Source organism: Psittacula echo, assembly GCF_963264785.1.
Source record: "Psittacula echo genome assembly, chromosome: 6".
Classification (NCBI taxonomy): domain Eukaryota; kingdom Metazoa; phylum Chordata; class Aves; order Psittaciformes; family Psittacidae; genus Psittacula; species Psittacula echo.
Window position 1 is genome coordinate 33,665,216 of NC_137743.1, and position 18,156 is coordinate 33,683,371.

Below are 18,156 nucleotides of genomic sequence, written 5' to 3' on the forward strand. Positions count from 1 at the left end.
TCGCATGAGCATACATAAAAGCGCCAGTTGTGAAAGGCACATACAATGAGGTTTCAAAACTTCGGTGTCCTTGTCATTCCATACACTCTCCCTTCCCAGGAAGGGATAATTAATAAAAGGTGCCATTGTACAACACTACAGGGAAAAAGAAGACTTTAATGAGAGGCTGAGTCATTGTGTTGGTGTAGAAAACAACTCTGGAAGACAACCCTGTAGCTCTAACAGATTGATGTTTTTAAAATAAGTCTTTAAATTTACAACAATCATCCACGATAGACCCTCAGGTAACATCTTTTCTTAGCCAGCTGTCGTGGTTTAAGCCCAGGCCGTAAATTAGAACCACACAGTTTGTGGACTCGACACTGGACTCGGAAAAAGAGAAGCTGGTGGTGAGAGAGCCGGCAAGCATAGCAGCATCATTTGAGAGTTCTGAAGGTTTTGAATGGCCTCTGGGTACCCTTGGAACCTGCCTGCTGATTGTGATGGGGATCACCATGTTGGCACACACACAGAGTGTGTTTTAGCCACAGCCATTTTGTCTGATCCCGAGAGTTAAGCAGAGTCAGGTTTGGGTCTTGTCTGGGGTTAGACGACGATATAGGGGGACCAAGAGGTTTTCTCCAAGGCTGGACAGTCATGAGTGTCATGGTGTGTGGGACAGTATGGGCGAGTATCTAGTCCACTGGGCCCCTCCAGTGCTTTGGAAGCGTCGGAGATGGAAGGCAGCTGAATGGAGTCCCCAACGACAAGTTGCAGAGACTGCAACAGGGGAGGGTGAATTATTTTGAGCCTGGTGGGCCCATGACACTTCAGGCCATCAGGGCAGAGATGCAACATAGAGATGGACTCATGATGGCAGGGTGGGGGTGAGGTACCGGTTGGTGAGCAGTTGTATTCTCTTGCTTGTTATTTCCTTTATCATTATTATTATTGGTGGTAGCAGTAGTGATTTGTGTTATACCTTAGTTATTAAACTGTTCTTATCTCAACCCGTGGGAGCTGCATTCTTTTGATTCTCCTCCCCATCCCTCCCTTAAGCATTTACTGGGACTTAATTTCCATTTACAGAGATCTCTTCGAATTACTGGGTTTAAAAAGGCAAATGACAATAGTGTTTCAAAGGTGACTCCGTAGTATACTCTACAGTGAGGATTCCAGACATTTTACACCACCTTGTCCTTTTCTCACAGGTATTTCCTCCATTTCCTTTTTAATATTCTTTTGTTATACAGATATTCTGAAATGAAGATAATATTTTTAAAAAACAAAGGTACATATACCATCTGAAGTAGGCAATTTTTCAGGTTCAGAAGGATGGATCTAGCTATTACACGAATAAACAAAACTTTGAATACTTCTATCCCACCAAAATTAAAAATAAAAACTCTCTCTTATTTGTTTTGGTAGGAAACATGGCAGAAAGAATTACTAATTTTTAAAAGCATTTAGCTATATGAAAGGCCTTCTTTTTTAAAACAACAGGCTTCCAGCCTGCTGTCCCTGGAAGAATTTGGCTGGCTTTGGGGTTTTTTTTAAGACAATAAAAAATATTTCTCTAATAGATTAGCAACAAAATGATGGCTAAGGAGGATCTCCATTCTTTATTGGATGTGGGGAGAAGCACAGTGACAAAGGATGACAAAAAGGCTGAGATATTTAATGCTGCTTTGCCTCAGTCTTTAATAGCAAGACCAGATGTTCTCTGGGTACACAGTCCCCTGAGCTGGAACACAGGGACAGGATGCAGAATGAAATCCCCATAATCCAAGGGGATCTAGTGCTTCTCATCCCTCAGGTTAAGGGATCAGAAGCACAAGTAGTGTTCTCCTTTATCTTTCCAGTCACAGGAATGATAAGGAAAGAAACAGGAAGAGCCTGCAGATTAATACCTGGCTCCAAGCCTTGCGTCACTGGCAGAATTTGGGGTTCTTTGATCATGGGTCAGCTCACACTCGTCAGTTACACCAGGCCTGCTGGCAATAGACAGGGTACACCTGTATCAACAGTGACCTAAGTATGAAGGAATTTGGTCTTTCACAAAGGCAGGTAATCATGGCAAGCTGCGCAAAAAAAGTGAGAGCAGCCTTAAAATGCAATCAGGATAGGTTCTTTCCTAAAAAATGACTCAGAATTAAGGATATAATGTTAAAAGAAAGCATTTAAAAATATGCTCTTTTAGGCCACAGCTAATTAATATCAAATGGCTTGACTTAAGAGAAAATATAAGCTAAAGGAAAACAAATTCTTTTCTGCACATCTTTGTAGGCCCTTTTTCTGTCCTTCTGCTGGTCCTTGGAATTAAGGTATCTATCATGTCTAGCAAAGGAATCTATTTATTGAATATGTGAAGGAATGTGTTGGTTTTGAATAGTCTCTTTACCTCATATGTCATCAAGGAATTGCAGAATAGCACATGACACATCTATGACTTTCCCACTTTCCCAGGTTCAAAAGAAACCAAACTATGGCAATTTCAGTCAGCACTTTAGCTTTGCATGTTCCAATGCAATTTTAAAAATACATCTATAAGAACAGCAAACCAGCAATAAGTAACAGAAATCCTCCTGATAACCACAGGTCTTACTCACCTTGGAAACATCTTACCATGCATGACTGCACAGCTCTTAGGCAGCAGCTTACTCAGTAACAGAACTTAGCTCCTACATTGACACCATCCTGTCATAAATCTACACGTGTTTTACAACGGTGAATATCTGTAGCTAGAAATACCTGCAAAAATGTGCCTAGTATTGTCCAAAATAAAATTGCACAGAGCTGTGAACTTCAATAGGTAGAGGTTTTCACAGTACATAAACATCAAACATGAACCTCAATCTTTTTAAATAGCAGTAGCAAGGGAGTCTGAAATCTCACCAAAATGAGGTTTTCACTGTCCTCCAACATAAAAGGGTCTGTAAAACATCTGCACAGGAACTCCTGCTCTTAAGCACAATACTATTTGGTACTTGATTCCAGGAGCTTTCTTCAATATCAGTGGGGTTTTCTCACTTTGGGAATGAAACGGCCACATAATGAAATGAGGGATGCATGCCCCATGCTACTTAATATAGATAGGGTCTGCTTGGTCAGGATCATGGTATGGGAGTGCAGATAATATTCAAACTACCTTTCCACTACAAAAATTAATGCATGGAGGGGAATATATGCTGCGTGTGCACCCAGGAATGGGCATTGGTAACCTACTGTTAAACTGTGGCGAAAACATTGATAGATTGTTTTTCAGTTAATCTCCATCTTGTATGTTTTGAAACACGGTAAACCTAAGGATTACACTGTAACCTAGCAGTACTTTAGTGCTAATCTATCACATTTTGCAAAGGGAAAAAAACCACTATATTCTATTAAATTTTAGTGCTAGCTAGAACAGAGGAAGCAGAGTATCATTTCTTTCTCTGATAAATCAGTAAAGGCAAAAGATGCAACCTTCCAGAAGTACAAGTATGATGCATACTGTCAGCATATAAATAAATACAAACCAAATCCAGGATTTTCTGAGCAGAGAGATAGCCGTTGTTTGGTTTGTGAAAGATAAAAATTATCTATTTCCCTGGACCCCTTGAAAGAAGCTTTCAGCAACTAATAGCTGCCATGAAACACAACCGCATGATTTACTAGCCCATCAGGGTACTGAAACAGGGCTGGCTTTTAATGCAGCTTCAGTGCCTGAAGAGTCCACAGAAAATTGGGAACTGCATGTACCTCTACGTGCATCTTTAATAATGCCTGAAGCAAAGCAAACCATTGCTCTCTAAATGTGTTACGCAAGTCAATATACATCATGCAACGTCATCTACTTTAACTTCTGGTCCTTGCACGACTTCTGTGTTTTGAGTTTACACTGGTTCTTCAGTCCTCTGCAGTCACTCTAACCTCATTGCTTTTGTTCTTTCTCAACTTCTGTAGGAAAACGTGTATTTCAAGCTGATGGTTTTTAACATGAGAATAACAATTGTAGTTTTTGAAAAAAAACTAAGATATTGCTCATGTGTATGGGCTTTCAAAACCACTGTATTCATACACAGAACAGCAATTAAGCCTGGTATGAAAAATTATAATTTTTTTTTTTTTTATTCCTGTTGGTCAAACAACAGGAAACTAGCATGTTTAGTTTAAAGTAGGCCGGGAACTGAGTGGTACCAAACTCTGAATCAAACTTGGGGCAACCTCCTCTCTGGTCTTAATTTCACAGGTTTACTAAAACCAGTCCTTTATTTTCTGCCAGGTGAAAACTATTCACGCAAAAGCTCCTTGATCTTACTTAAAATAGTGCTTGACAGTTCTGAGCAACACTTAACAGATGAAATATGTACCTGAGTGCCATACATGTCCATAAATAGAAGTACTAATATACTCACCCCATCAGTGTTAATCTAAAAGAAACTCCATTGTTTTACTCTGTCAATTCTAATCAAAAGACAAGATCAATACCCTAAGCTTTAGGTCAAAGCCCTAGTAGAACGGTATTCACACCATGTCCTGAGGCTCAGTGAGTCCAGCCAAGATCTAAGCAGTCCTCCAGTGAAAGCACTCTGCCCAGCACACTGAGAGCAGCAGCTCCAGAACTGGTGCCTGTGAAGCAGACATCAGTCCCACCCTCTTGTGCCATGTACCACAGAGGCCACTCAGCACTCAAAGACCCCACATTGGAGCAGAGGGAAAGTGTGAAGAGGAAGAAGTGGTAACGATGAAGCATTTTGAATTGAATGCAGCAGCCTGCCTCCAACCCTGCCATCCACCATGCTGCTCAGGGAAGGATGTAGAAGAGTTGAGAAAGAAGTAATGAAGTTGAGTCTGGGAAGAAGGGAGGGGTGGGAGGTGTTACTTGTTTTGTCTTTGTTCTCACTATCCTACACTATTTTTAACTGGCAATACATTAATCTTCCCCTAGTGGAGTTTGCTATCCCTCTTAAGATAATTGGTGAGTGATTCGCTTGTCGTTATCTCAACCCATGAAGATTTCATCTTATTATTTTCTCTCCCAGTCCTGTCAAGGAAGATGAATGAAAGATTCTCTGAGTGGGCACCTGCTAGCCAGCCAAGTCAACTTACCACATGTCTAACAGTGGACATCTTGAAGTTAGCAGCAATGCAGGAAGTGTACAAGTGAGATACACATAAAACATGAAGCACTTTCAAGTCAGCAAGTTGTGTTTATGCTTGTTCACTAGTTCTCTTTGTAACATTTCACACAGTCACATCTAATAAAATCTGGTAATATCTAAAAACAGTTCACAGAATCACAGAATCACAGAATATTAGGAATTGGAAGGGACCTCAAAAGATCATCTAGTCCAATCCCCCTGCCGGAGCAGGAACACCTAGATGAGGTTACACAAGAAGGCGTCCAGGCGAGTTTTGAATGACTTCAGAGACAGTTCAGGATGACAAGGTCAGTCTTTGATATAAACTGTATCTTTGTAACAATCCGCCTCTCGCAATAATCCTACATACAGGCTATGTAGAGAGGATGATAGGAGATTACTGCAGAACTACACAGGAGAACTGTAGACAGCTCCTTCTGTAATCTTCATCTGAGACAAGAAGTGAATTCCCACATAGTACTGTACTCATCCCTGCTGTGACAGAATCAAAGGAATACCACCAATGGCTGCCAGGACAGCATTTTAATCTCTCCATAAACTAGATTAAAATGTTGTTAATGGTTTAAATTGGCATTCAGTGGACTCAGACAAAGTGACCAACCAAAGGGGCTACTGAAGTGTCCTACGGGTTTATACTTTCCAGGCATGGTCTCTGTTGTACATGGGTTACCAGTCATGGCAGTAAGGCCAGAGAAATGCAAGCAGGTGGTGACCTCTAGATCATGCATATGTGATAGTGTTAGAAATTACAATGTTATGATGCAACATCAAAATGCTGATGCAATGCAAAAAAATCTCAATATCACAGCTGCTAAGAAAACAGTTATCATTTCCACTCACCTGCTGAAAAGACAGAATGAAGCAAGAGGAATTAACAGTACCTGGAGAACACCTAGGATGTGCCTAAACCAACAGCCACACAACACTTTTATGCGAACAGTTAGCAGATTCGCAGTAGTCATTTTTCCCCTTGTCAGAAGTGACAGGCTTAGTCCTACGGTCAATATTAATGTGAGGGGAACGCTGAAATACAATCTAATGAGAATTGCACTCATCCCATTCACGAGGACCCTGGCAGATCAAAAAAGGATCATTTCCTAGTTTTCCAATAACATCCATTCTTAAAAGCCTTAGGCAGTTTTCCAGTCACAGACATCGATACCTGTAAACAACATCTTCTTAACTGAAAGAATTTTTGAAATTTACCCAAAAGGGATTTTAAGGTTTGATACTAGTCTCTTCAATTACTGTTTAAAGCTGTATTTCACAATAGTGTGTTTATTGAACATGTTTCATTTAGACCAACTCAGTAATCAAAATAACGTAAGTAAAGCTACCTCTTTTACTGCTTTAACATTTAATCCCAGGTTGGAATTGTATGTACTGTATGCACTCAGCAGACAACAACTTCTATTTCTTACTGATGTACAGCAGAGAAATGTAATCAATTCATACTGTGTGTATTAGTGTGCTTTTTAGAGTGATACTATAAATCACATCCACTGCTTCAGGCGGGGTTGTTACACTTCTGTAACAACAGAAGATGCGGAAAGTAGGAAAAGCACAGCTGAAACCAAGAACTAGGAGGTACATCAGACACAATGTATTTTCTTGCTCTGATGTCCAAGATAGAAGTTCAAGGAGGAACTAATGTTAAACTGTGACCAAAAAAAAAACCAAACAAACAAACAAAAAAAAAAAAAAAACAAACAAAAAAAACCCACAATAAAACCAACCAACCAAAAAATATAACATAATTTCCTCCAGAGGCAGTAGGCATAATACTAACCTAAATGGTGACCCGCCATGACAGTTGCCAACAATCAAAATGGGCAAGTCAGACTGCTTGACACTGTCTTGGAAGAAACTGGGCTGACAGGTATTTATAGGGTTAGTCTCCATGTGTTTGAGCGACATTCACCTATAAATGGCTGTGAAAAAAGGGCCTTATAGAATTTAACAGTACACCTGCAGCAAAGCAACAGATCCCAGAGGCTTTGAGAAAGAAAATATCAAGGATTTCAACTCAAGGTGAGATTATACGAAGGCAATCCAAAAGTAACTGCATCCAACTTCAGTGTAAAACTGTAGCTTTATCAGTAAATGGCTTTCCTGAAGACCACACCTTAGATATATTCACATCCAACAAAATTAGAAAATAAATTTAAAACTCCAGGGATACACCACTGTACAATTCTGGAAAATAAATTTGTTTTTTAAAATCTTTCTCCTTCTACAGCAACTGTCACATATTTACCAAACTAAGCACTGTGCCACTTTAAGGCTCTGGCAGATTTTTACAGATGTTAAGAAAGAAAACTTTGATTTTTTCCAGACTCCAAGCCTGGAATATTGCTTACTCAGTAAGAACAGAAATGTCAATCAGTAAATAAACCCTTGCCTTCTGAAGTCCTCACTCTCAAACTATATGCTTATATGACAGATTAAAGTTTTCACACAATTTCAGATAGGAATAGGCAGCTTTCCTCCCTGATTGCAAAGGTCAGCTTACAGCTTTCCACAAACTATTGTGTTTCATTCTTTCAAAGACACAAAGAAAATATTCTGAGATGCAAAGAAACATCATCCAAATCACAGTTTAACCTACTGCTCTTCATGTATATGTAGGAATGTCTATGGAAATCCACTCAGTTCAGGAATTACATGCATTTAAAAGATTTATCCTGTAACACAGCCTTACTTCAGTCTACCTACACCTGAAAGCCAGAAGGCTTGGGCTCAAAGTACTTCCTCTTTGCTTGATTTTAACATCTCCTTCCACCAACACTTCTCTTGTCCCACATAGTTGTTCTCAAATTGAGAAAAAAGTCTCAAAACCTTCAACTAATACAGACTCTCTAAGCAACACAAGATTATCCAGTTGCCAGTTTCATAATTTGCTCAAGCAGGGTAAAACTCATTTAGTGAGAAAGTCTGTGTAAACAAATATCTTAATATTCTACTAAATATATGAAAAAATAACTTCTAATATTCATTGTAACAAACATAAGGTTTTAAAGGCAAATGAAGTATTTAAGTGATACGTTCTCTTCCTCGCATCTCATCTACACTAAAATAAAATCATAGCCCAATGAAGCCAACAGCAATTTTCATCCCTGGCAATAACAGGGCCAACCAAGGTGCCATTAATGAAAAGTGGTATATAAGTTTGCCTTCAAAAGATATACCTAACGTAAAGGCAGCCTTAAAAAGAACATAATACTGATTTAGACAACATTCACCTTTATCTAAATCAGAGGTACAAAAATAAAGAGACAAACAACTTTAATCCCAAGCTTGCATCCCTCTCCTTCGTTACAGATCAGAGCAAGTTAAACTAAAAATAGCAATGGAAGAAAAAGAATGGATTAATTTGAAGATAGTGGACTTCAGGGATCCTAACTAATAAAATAGTTATTATTTTCAGAAACACTGTAGATGTGAATCAGACTACTATAATTTCACAGGAATAATGAAAATTTAACCTGAAAAGATCTGAACATGCAACAGTTTAAATTTTACCAAGTTATAGGCACTGTACTCTGGAGACTGGCTTCCCCTCACCCCTTCTTTTTTTAATTATGGCTCCATCATCTACAAAGTTTATTTCAAAGGCTTCTAGTTAGTGTAACTATAATACTGTTCTAAAATCAGCACCTCAGGAAATTCTTCCATAAACAAAGATTAATATATAATAGAGCAAGATATTCTAACCAAGAATACTCATAATAGAGTGGATTTATTTTCTGTATATTACTCAGGGAGTCTCATCAGAATAAGCAAAAATTGAAACCAAAGATCATAAAACAAGAACAGCAGAAAACTAAAAAAGAAATATCCTTAGCATTTTTAGTGGAAGAATTTTAGTCTTATCTGAACACTTTTTTTTTTTTAAATCTGAAGAGCATTAATGGAAATTTTCCAAAAACATTGTAACAGATCAGAACAAATTTTATTATTACTATTAATGGCTTTTGCAGTGTTGCCTAGTAACCCAGTTTCAGACCAGAGGAGCAGCAAGGCAGACGCTGAGGAAAAAAGCCCACAAAAAATGTCCAGCACAGAAAACCCAAAAAAATCCAACAAAAATAACAAAAGGAAAAATCCACCCCACAGTTGTTTTCACCATATTAAACTAAACTTTAATTTTTCAATGATCCTGGGGCCTAAGCGAATCAGTTAATCCATTATTCAGATTGATCCAACCTGCTGGTTAACAGAAACAACCAACCAAATATTGACTTTGCAATGCTGTTCACTTTTTGAGAAGTGAGGACTTGTACTTAAAAAATTATTGGGAATTCTAACAAAAATTTAACCCAAATGCAAAATCTCTAGAAATGAAAATTTTCATCATTATATAGAATGATGTTATAAGCCTTTGAAGTTTTACAGGATGCAGACAAACATTTAGCCAAAAGCCTGCCATGTTTACAGAATTTCAGAGGGAGAGCAGTTTTTGCTTTAGTTTCATTCCATCAACAGGTTTGATCAATCTTTTTACACCAAAGTATGTTCCTCCAATATTTTGAACATAGTTTACTTATGTAACATACCTGGAAAACTGTTCTTGCAGCCCACGCATCTGAGCTCTGCTGCGCTCCGACTCCAGCGTCACCTCCCGCAATCTTTTTTCACTCTCAAGTCTTAAATGTCTTTCTTCCTCCAACTCATGTATGAGCTTCTCACGCTGAAAGACCATAAAAACATATTTATTAATTGTACACATAAAACACACTTCTAGCAAAAATTTAAGATCTAATTTGGAAAAAATCACTGAACAATCAAAATAATTACCCTAACTCTCCAATCCCATCATTTTTTGTATACCAATGTTACACAGAATAACAAGCTAGAGATGGAAAGCCTTTCAGAATATCCCCATCATGCTGAGCTACTCTTACTTGGCTCAGACTCACTGAAATCAGTATATTTAAAAATAAACACCCACCCTCTCCTGCAAAGCTCTTTATCTTCCACTCAAAATAAATAGAGAACATGGTATTTGAGATCTGTGATCTGTCTTGCTTGAATGCAGACATGGGAAGCATGAAACAAGTCAAAGAGGACAACCTGTTACCCACCCCTTAATGTTTCAAGCTCAGAAGCAGAGAAGGACCTGACTCTAAAGCCACAGGTTTTCTTGGTTTGGCTGAGAGGAGGATCCCTATCAGAATCCGCTGGAACCTATTATTGAAATACTATGACAAAGAATATGTCTTTAAAAACTGAGTACCAATCAAACAAATATGAGAGAAATAAAAATGCCATTAATTTTACTAATAGTTCTCACAAGCAAATTAGCATGCAGTTTTTCGTAATTCTTAAAACATCGGACCAAAAAACGCAAGCCACAATATACAATACTACCTGCACAAATCACATGTCACAGCTAAATGTGATTTAAGAAGAGGAGGAGAATGAACTGAAAAGTTATAAAAAATGCTACTGGAATTAAAAAAATCTATATACAGCCTTTTCCATGTGCCCCTGTTGAATGGAAATGAAATGAAATTAAATTTTTCCTTGTGCATTTAAATGAGAAAACTAATCAATAACGCACCCCAAGCAATTTATGTGGTACTACATTATACTCCATCAGTAGAGAGGCTCCAAAGTCAATTGTCTAAGAAAAGGTTAAGTAACTGCAAAGCTACAGTGGGTTAGTGGGTTCAACACCCATATGATTTGAAAAATCTGTGCCCATGGCGCAGCACGATTTGTAGCCTGTCAGACAGTCTGATGTAGCTCCACTGCTGACCTAAATTTTCATGACACACCTGCAAAAATTCATCTCAAAATTATACATACAGTTTCATTAGAAAATAACAAAGGTATCTTAGTGTTAAGCCATTAAATGGGGGAGACAGATCATTTGTACATGTCTCACCACTATAAATCTTACTGGATAATAATTTACAATAGCAGTAACCAAGGGACCAAAAATATGAATATTACCAAGTGGAAAAGGGATTCTAGAGACAGTGATAAATAAGAAGACACCACAAAGGGAGGCTGCAACAGATTAAATGAAATTATATATATGCTTGTGAAAAAAATAGGGGGAATAACTCATAGAGCAGAGGGCTTCTGTCTGGTTGGACATATGTAATATCTGGAAAATGGCAAAACAAGAAACAGGTTACTGGAAAATAAATGTATTGTTCTAACTAAATTACCTAATTACTGTACTTGCTGTTACATAACCATGTTCTGCCAGGTGATTGGTTTCTGCCACATGAAGAAGAGCAGAGTGCTTAGCATCCAGCAGAAGATGCACAGTAGACGTACAGAAAGTATGGCTCACGAAGGGTAACTTGGGATAATGATATGGGAAGAATATTCAACACAGTTAGTATTTCTCCAGCTTAGATCCCGTCAACACTAGCTTCAAAATTATACTGTTCCTGAGGCCCTTGCTGAATACAGTTGGCATTTCTGTTATAGAAGCATTTCACTGCTGCTAAAGAGACTAGAGCTTCCAGAGTAAGAGTAGCAGGCAAAATTACATCAAATAAAAATATAGTTATCACCCAGGGCTTAAGACAAGCTTTCAGAAGATACTGACGTCTACAGAAATTGGGTTTAAAACTGAATATGTAACTGCCCCTATGGAAACTGATAGGCCACCTTGGAGGAAATTCAGGTACTGCTATGAACCCCTGAGTGCCCAAGTTGACTCAAGGCACCAGACTGTGCCTGAGCTACCTGATGCAGTAACAGCTTAATGATAATGAACTGAAGACTAGAGACTAAGCCATGACTTCGATGCTCATTCAGCGCCATTACCGCTACAACAATCTTACTCTGACAGCACCTCTACATGTCTGCTACACTAACAATGCTCTGGTCCTCAAATAACCCTTCTTTCCACATTAAGTAGAAAGCCAGATCTCCACGGAGGAGAGAGACAAAACATGACACTTTAGAGCACAGATGAGTATCCAGTCCTCCATCTCACTGACAGGATATTCTGCAGGTTGCACAAAGCTCCACTGACTCTCCTGAAGAACGAATGTGCTGTATCTACATGCATGGCCATGGTGTTGCTAATCACAAAACCATATTTTCTAGTAGAGCACTGAATATACAGCAGAGATTCACAAATCCAAACTGTCTCCTACAAGAGCTGCGTAAGCTATTTCCATAGGTTTCATTTACCTCTTGCTGCTAGGTCAGAGAATGCTGTTGCTAACCATTTACTCCCTCCATTCATGAGGGGATGTCTGTATTACTGTCCTACACAAAAAGATCAGCATACCCACATAGAGGGGTCTTGTGTTGGTTTGAGGTTTTTTTTTAAGAAGGACGGACCTACGAATTACCTTAAGAAAAGTAACCATAACCCATAAACAAATTCACATTTCAAGAACAATAGCACTACAAGAATGAAATGTCTAAACATTAGGAACTTCTGGAATTACTTAAATGTCCAGTTCCACCTCATGAGCAAGCACTATGCCACAGTATTAGTTATATGAGCACATATAATTCCTGTACAAAAGCTAATGCTCCTTTCAGGATAAGGCTATGAGACCAGAAACGAAAGCACTAACATGTAGCCCTGAAAGTCTGGGTTCTCTTCCCAGTAATGAAAAATTTCCTGTATGAATGGAAAGAAGACTGCCCACAAGATAGCCGCACAGCAATAACACCACCAGCCTTCAATTTGTGCTTCTCACAAGAAATTATTGGCAAGTTTGAGGCACTTCTGCCATTTCTTGCAGGCAGAAAGAAGATCTGCTTTCAGCCAGATCACAGACATTAAATACAGGGTGGCGGTAAAGAAGCAAAAGACCACCCACCCACACTCAGAAAGTTTTCAGACTCCAGGACACAAAACACTCACGTATACTACACACAGAAAGTAGCTCCCAGCAGCAGTGATTGTATCTACAAGAGAAGATAACTAAATTTTTATTGAAACCCAGAAAAGCCATAATGAAGTGTCAGAAGAAAGAAGTGAGCCTAATGTACAGAAAGGCCAGGATTAAACAGAGAGGTTTTGGATTGTCTAGAGTTTTTTTTATCTCCTGGAAGCAGATAGCATACCCTTGAATTCTCCAGAAATTCTGCATTGTCATAACCCCCTTTACAACCTCCTCTGTGCTAAACCCATTTTATTCCTGTGCAAAATAAAAGTGTATGTGAGGACATGAACTAGCCAGAAACAGTTCAAGGTTTTACAGTGAACACAAGCTTACTGGAAAGAGAGACTATTAGCATGCCATGTGAAGAAAAGGTTAAATAAAAAAAGAAAGTATGTGAAATGCATCAGTATGTTTTAACACCAGAAAAATCATTGCCATCTTCCAATGAAGTTCCCACTTGCCAATTCCTCTTTAATTGTAGCTCCTTCTCTACATGAGCTCTGCTCAAACTATTTTTCCATGCTTCCTCTCTCCTTGCCTTCTGCAGCACAGCTATAACCTTCTCCTCTTACAAGTAAAACCCTTACTTCACTCTTGCTTCCCTTTGTCAGCCTCTCCAAATAGCCTGCCTTTCATCACATCACCCTGTTAAATTTCTGACAACTTTTCAAATACGCAAAAATTTTGTGTGAACAAACTAGAATGAAACACAGGGTTAGCAAACTCCACCAATACTTTTGTGCAAGTACTGGAATATTTTAACACTTGAACAAATACTGTTTTCAATTCCTTCTTCATGAACATTTCAGCAATCAAGTTTCACTAGCTGCTTATTATGCTCATGAGCCAGCATTTGCACTTCAACAAGTTCCTTTTTGTGTAGCTGTAGAAATGTTCGTGTCAAAATGTTTCATTTCTCATCTAGTCAGGGACATGTACCACACATTAACTTGTCTTCTTAAAGTTAAGGAAGAAATCCAATTTGAGGTATTCATGATCAAAACAAAATGCATGAAAACTATTTATGGCTAGATTGAAAATAGTGCATATATTTGACAGAAAATTCTGAACCGCTCCTCAGCACTCCATGAAGAGACCATGAGACAATGCTTATTTTCAGTTACTCGTTAATAGCCACGCTCTCAGTCTAAGGACTGACCCAGAGCAGCCATGTGACAAGTGTCTCCTAAGAAGTGCTCAACTATTTTTGTCTCCTTTAATTCCCTTGGGGTGTCGCAAACGTTAGCACCTGGTTCTTTCACTTCTACCACACTGCAAGCATCTCCTCTCAAGTGACCCATGACACTGTGACAGCCACCAGAAAAGGCAGAAGTGACAAAACATGAAAGTGGATGTGGCGGGCAGCAGCCACAGGAGGCAGATGGCAGTGCGTGGTGCAACAGGCCCATCATCGCTGGTCAGTTCGACACCTAGCATGCAAAGTGAACATGCAGCACCTTAAGGTTTTGAACAGAAAGGCTGCCTTCTTACCTCTTTTTCCTTTCTGAGCTATTTTGCTGTCAACTTTAAAATGAGACACGGATGACGCTCAAGCCTTCCAAGTCAGGGACGTGCCGTTTAACTCCTTTACCTGTCATCGCAAATAAAATCAGCAGAAGTCTCGTGTGAATGACACGACCAACTCTGTGACAAAACCTTCTCAGAGAAGTACTCAGGGACTTCTCTCCATGAGGGCCAAGCATTCAACTGACACAAGCAGATTTCTTACTTCAAAACCCTCTAGTCCCACCCTACCCTTTTTGCTAGTCCTGCTTCTCTCCCCTCCTCAATGCTGATGATTTTGTGTCCTCCATGTTAAAGCTGCTTAACTGACAGCTCATTCCTCCTTCCTTTAAACCTAAAAACATTTTCCACTGCCCCCCCTGCCCAACAATGTGCCACCCTAATAATATTACTTTTTCTTAATGTCAGTGGATCAGATGTGTCTGTGACCATGTGTTGGCAGTGGAGGGCTGTGGGAGCTCCTCTGTGAGGAGAAGCCAGGGCTGCCTTGTGCTGGACACAGCCGGTTCCAGCCAGTTACAGCTGGCTGAGTCATGGCCCCACCGCAGGGCACAGCTGAGCTCACCACTGATGCTGGTGGCACCTCTGGGAAATGTATTTAATAAAGAGCAAAACTCCTTGTTGAGGAATGAGGTAAATAGTGTGAGAAACAGCCCAGTGAGTGCCCAGACCTGGTGAGGAGGTGCTCCTGGCGCTGGGGTGGGTATTTACCTGCAGCCCATGGAGGGACCACATGGGACATCTCCTGAAGGACTGCAGCCTGTGGAGAGTCCGTGCTGGAGCTGGGGAAACCTGTCAGGAGGAAGACCCAGCAGCGAGGGACTGTGATGGACCTCATCCTCATTCCCCTGCACCACTCAGCAGGGGAAGCTGGGGAATCAAACTCCACAAACTACACTTTGGAAAGTGCTGTTCTAAATTTGTCTTTGTTTTACATTATCTAAATCTATTTTAATTGGCAATAAATTAAATTAATCTTCCCTAAGCCGCCTGTTTTGCCTGTAAGGGTAAATGGTAAGGAATCTCCCTGTCTTTATCTTCATCCATGAGCTTTTTCATCTTATTTTCTCCCCCAGTCTTCTTGAGAAGGAGGAGCAAAAGAGCAGATGGGTGGGTGCCCAGCAGTCAACGCACCACACCAGAGTGTTTTAGCCTTTTAATTTATCTTTCACATAAAAATCATACTATTCCTTTGATCAATAATGTTATCTGTATGTTAAACAAAATGTGGCTGCACATGAAGATTTCAACTATAGATAACTTCAAGTGAAAAAGTAAAGAGATTCAGTATACACATGCCATGCATTCTATATGGGGTGTTGCTCTATCATAGGGGAGCCAGCCCAACAGCTGCATAGGAACTGGCGCCTCCTTTTTGTGTTTAGCTTACGTTTGAGTCTTATGAAAAGCAATTCTTAAGAACAGCTAGGTATAACTAGGATGATTAGTTCAAGTATCAAAAATGTACTCTTGAAGATGTTCTTTGCTTCCCCAGTGCATCATCAGATGGGTTTTACTATGGTACTACTAATTATGCTAACATGGGAGCACGATTTTGCAAAAAAAGTCTAGTTGAGAATATTTAACATAGGCTTAATGTTGCTCAAAATCAGGCTAATAAGCTTCACATTTTTTTAACAACTATTTTAAAGCATTTGCTAAAGAGGGTCACAATTTCTGTGTAATTAATATTGATTTCAAACAGACACTTTGCAATGAATTTAAATGATGGGAAGAAAAGAATACAAAATTTTTTGTTTGAAGCACCATTAAGTCATTGCTGAGTATTTATATGTTTATTTTTAATGCATTTTCTGACACTGTGTATCTGATAGCTTACTGTAAAACTCGTATTTAATAGAATCATCACCTATTCTGTAACGCAAGATCCTATGAGCCAGAGAGAATCAACTGGCCACAAAAGTAGACAAAGCCAGCACCACCAAAGTAGACAACAATTGCAACAGAATTAAGGAAATAAACAGCAACTACTAGAAGCATGTTAAAATCAGTTTCCCAAGCAAGTCAATGCCCAATACTGTTATGAATAAATATGCATATTCAAAGTACTCAAACCCACTATTTTATCACCTCTGTATGCCACTTTTGAAAGACTGCTGCAGGCAGGAGCCACAAAGCAGCCTGGGATAAGGGATGAGAGAGGGATGGTGAAACAGTTCTAATTTTCAATAATTAATTATGAAATATTAATTAAATAGAAACTGTAATTTGCAACTTGATGTCCCAGTTGGTTACTTTAACAAAGTAACTAATTTTTTTCTGATGCAATGAATATTTAATTCCCCCAACATAATGCATGTTGATCAAATGGTATTTGTTCAAGTGCCACAGAATATATCCAAGCCCCAGTTGCTCACAACCTAAGCTGTTGGTTAAAAAGAAGTACAAGAGTTCTCTATGTTACAGATATTTTATGAGAGCTCATGTCTGGGTTCTGCAAAAAAACAGGTCAAGGAGTCCAAAGTGGTTTGCCCTCATCTGTCTTATGCAGAAGGTGGGTGAAGTCTCTTGATGTGGTCACCTCCAGAGGCTAAGGGACCTGCTTGATGCCCTGCTGCAAAGCCTAGGGCTACCACACAAGGCAGCACCTCCCCCTTCAAATTCCCCTTGTGCAACCTGGGGACCAGCAGACAGGAGACTACAGCCCTCTCTCTGTCTAATTGTATTTCACTCACAGATGACAGAAAAGAAATGTTATTAAAAGAACAGAGAGCAGATATAATTTTTTATTTCATCATAAATTGCACCAGGTACTGTATTTTTGTTCAAATTCAAATGAGTCAAACTTCAGAGTGTCCTTTGTTTGCTCCTCATCGATCCCTGTTAAACCAAACGTTTCTCATTCTGTAATCAATACTGCTCTGCAAAAATAAACCAAGGCACTGACAAACAACTTTGCACAACATTGCAGCATTCCTTGAGGTGGACTCTGACAGCATGAAAAAACACTACTCCAAAGAGCGGGGGAAAAAAGAAGTGCATTGCTCATTGCGCTTATTACAATTTTTACAGGTTGCTTACACCTGAATCATTTTACTGTAACAAGACTTTATTAAATTAGCCAGCTATTGAAATCAGAGCTTTCCAACAGTGTCAGTCCATATGCCTTTGTCCCTTGCCACTGTTTCCAGCTATACTGGGAATACTGACAAATACCATTAAACACAGCTTTCCCAGGGATGAAAGTATAGGTGTATTTAAAGCACAGAGAAACATTAAGGTAGAAACAACTTAAGCACTTGGAGGGTTCATGGAAGGAGAGGTACCTTTATTTCCGTATCTCTTCAAAATAAAGAAGTTAAGGGTGAAGTTGTGCTGCTGCTTTGTAATTAAAATGAATTACCATTTTACCTGATACAGATTTGTACTACAAAAGCTAAGGAAGACATTTCCTTAATTTATATAAGGCCTCTACTTTTTTCCCCAATTATTTTATGATGTAATCATTTTCCTAAAGTTATTCCTGCTAAAGCTCTGCAACTTCAAGATATAAATAGTATAAAAAGCAGTATCCTAATTTTAGGCTGGTATCTTCTAGCTTTTTCATTTCAGTAAGAAAAAACTATGTATTTTTAGAACAGGATCCTGCTTCCAAAATGACAGACTACCCAAATAAA

At 39.1% G+C, this 18,156-nt stretch overlaps 1 protein-coding gene across 1 annotated transcript in view; it reads right to left on the reverse strand.

Annotated features, from left to right (window-relative positions):
• The window catches only part of NCKAP5 (NCK associated protein 5), a gene marked incomplete at its 3' end in the record, with an annotated part of 395,713 nt that overhangs the window by 206,827 nt on the left and 170,730 nt on the right, over nt 1-18,156 (reverse strand). Inside the window, exon 4 of the mRNA XM_080620860.1 lies at nt 9,680-9,813. Within this exon, the coding sequence (XP_080476986.1) occupies nt 9,680-9,813 (134 nt within the window). The remainder of the gene's footprint in view (nt 1-9,679; nt 9,814-18,156) is intronic.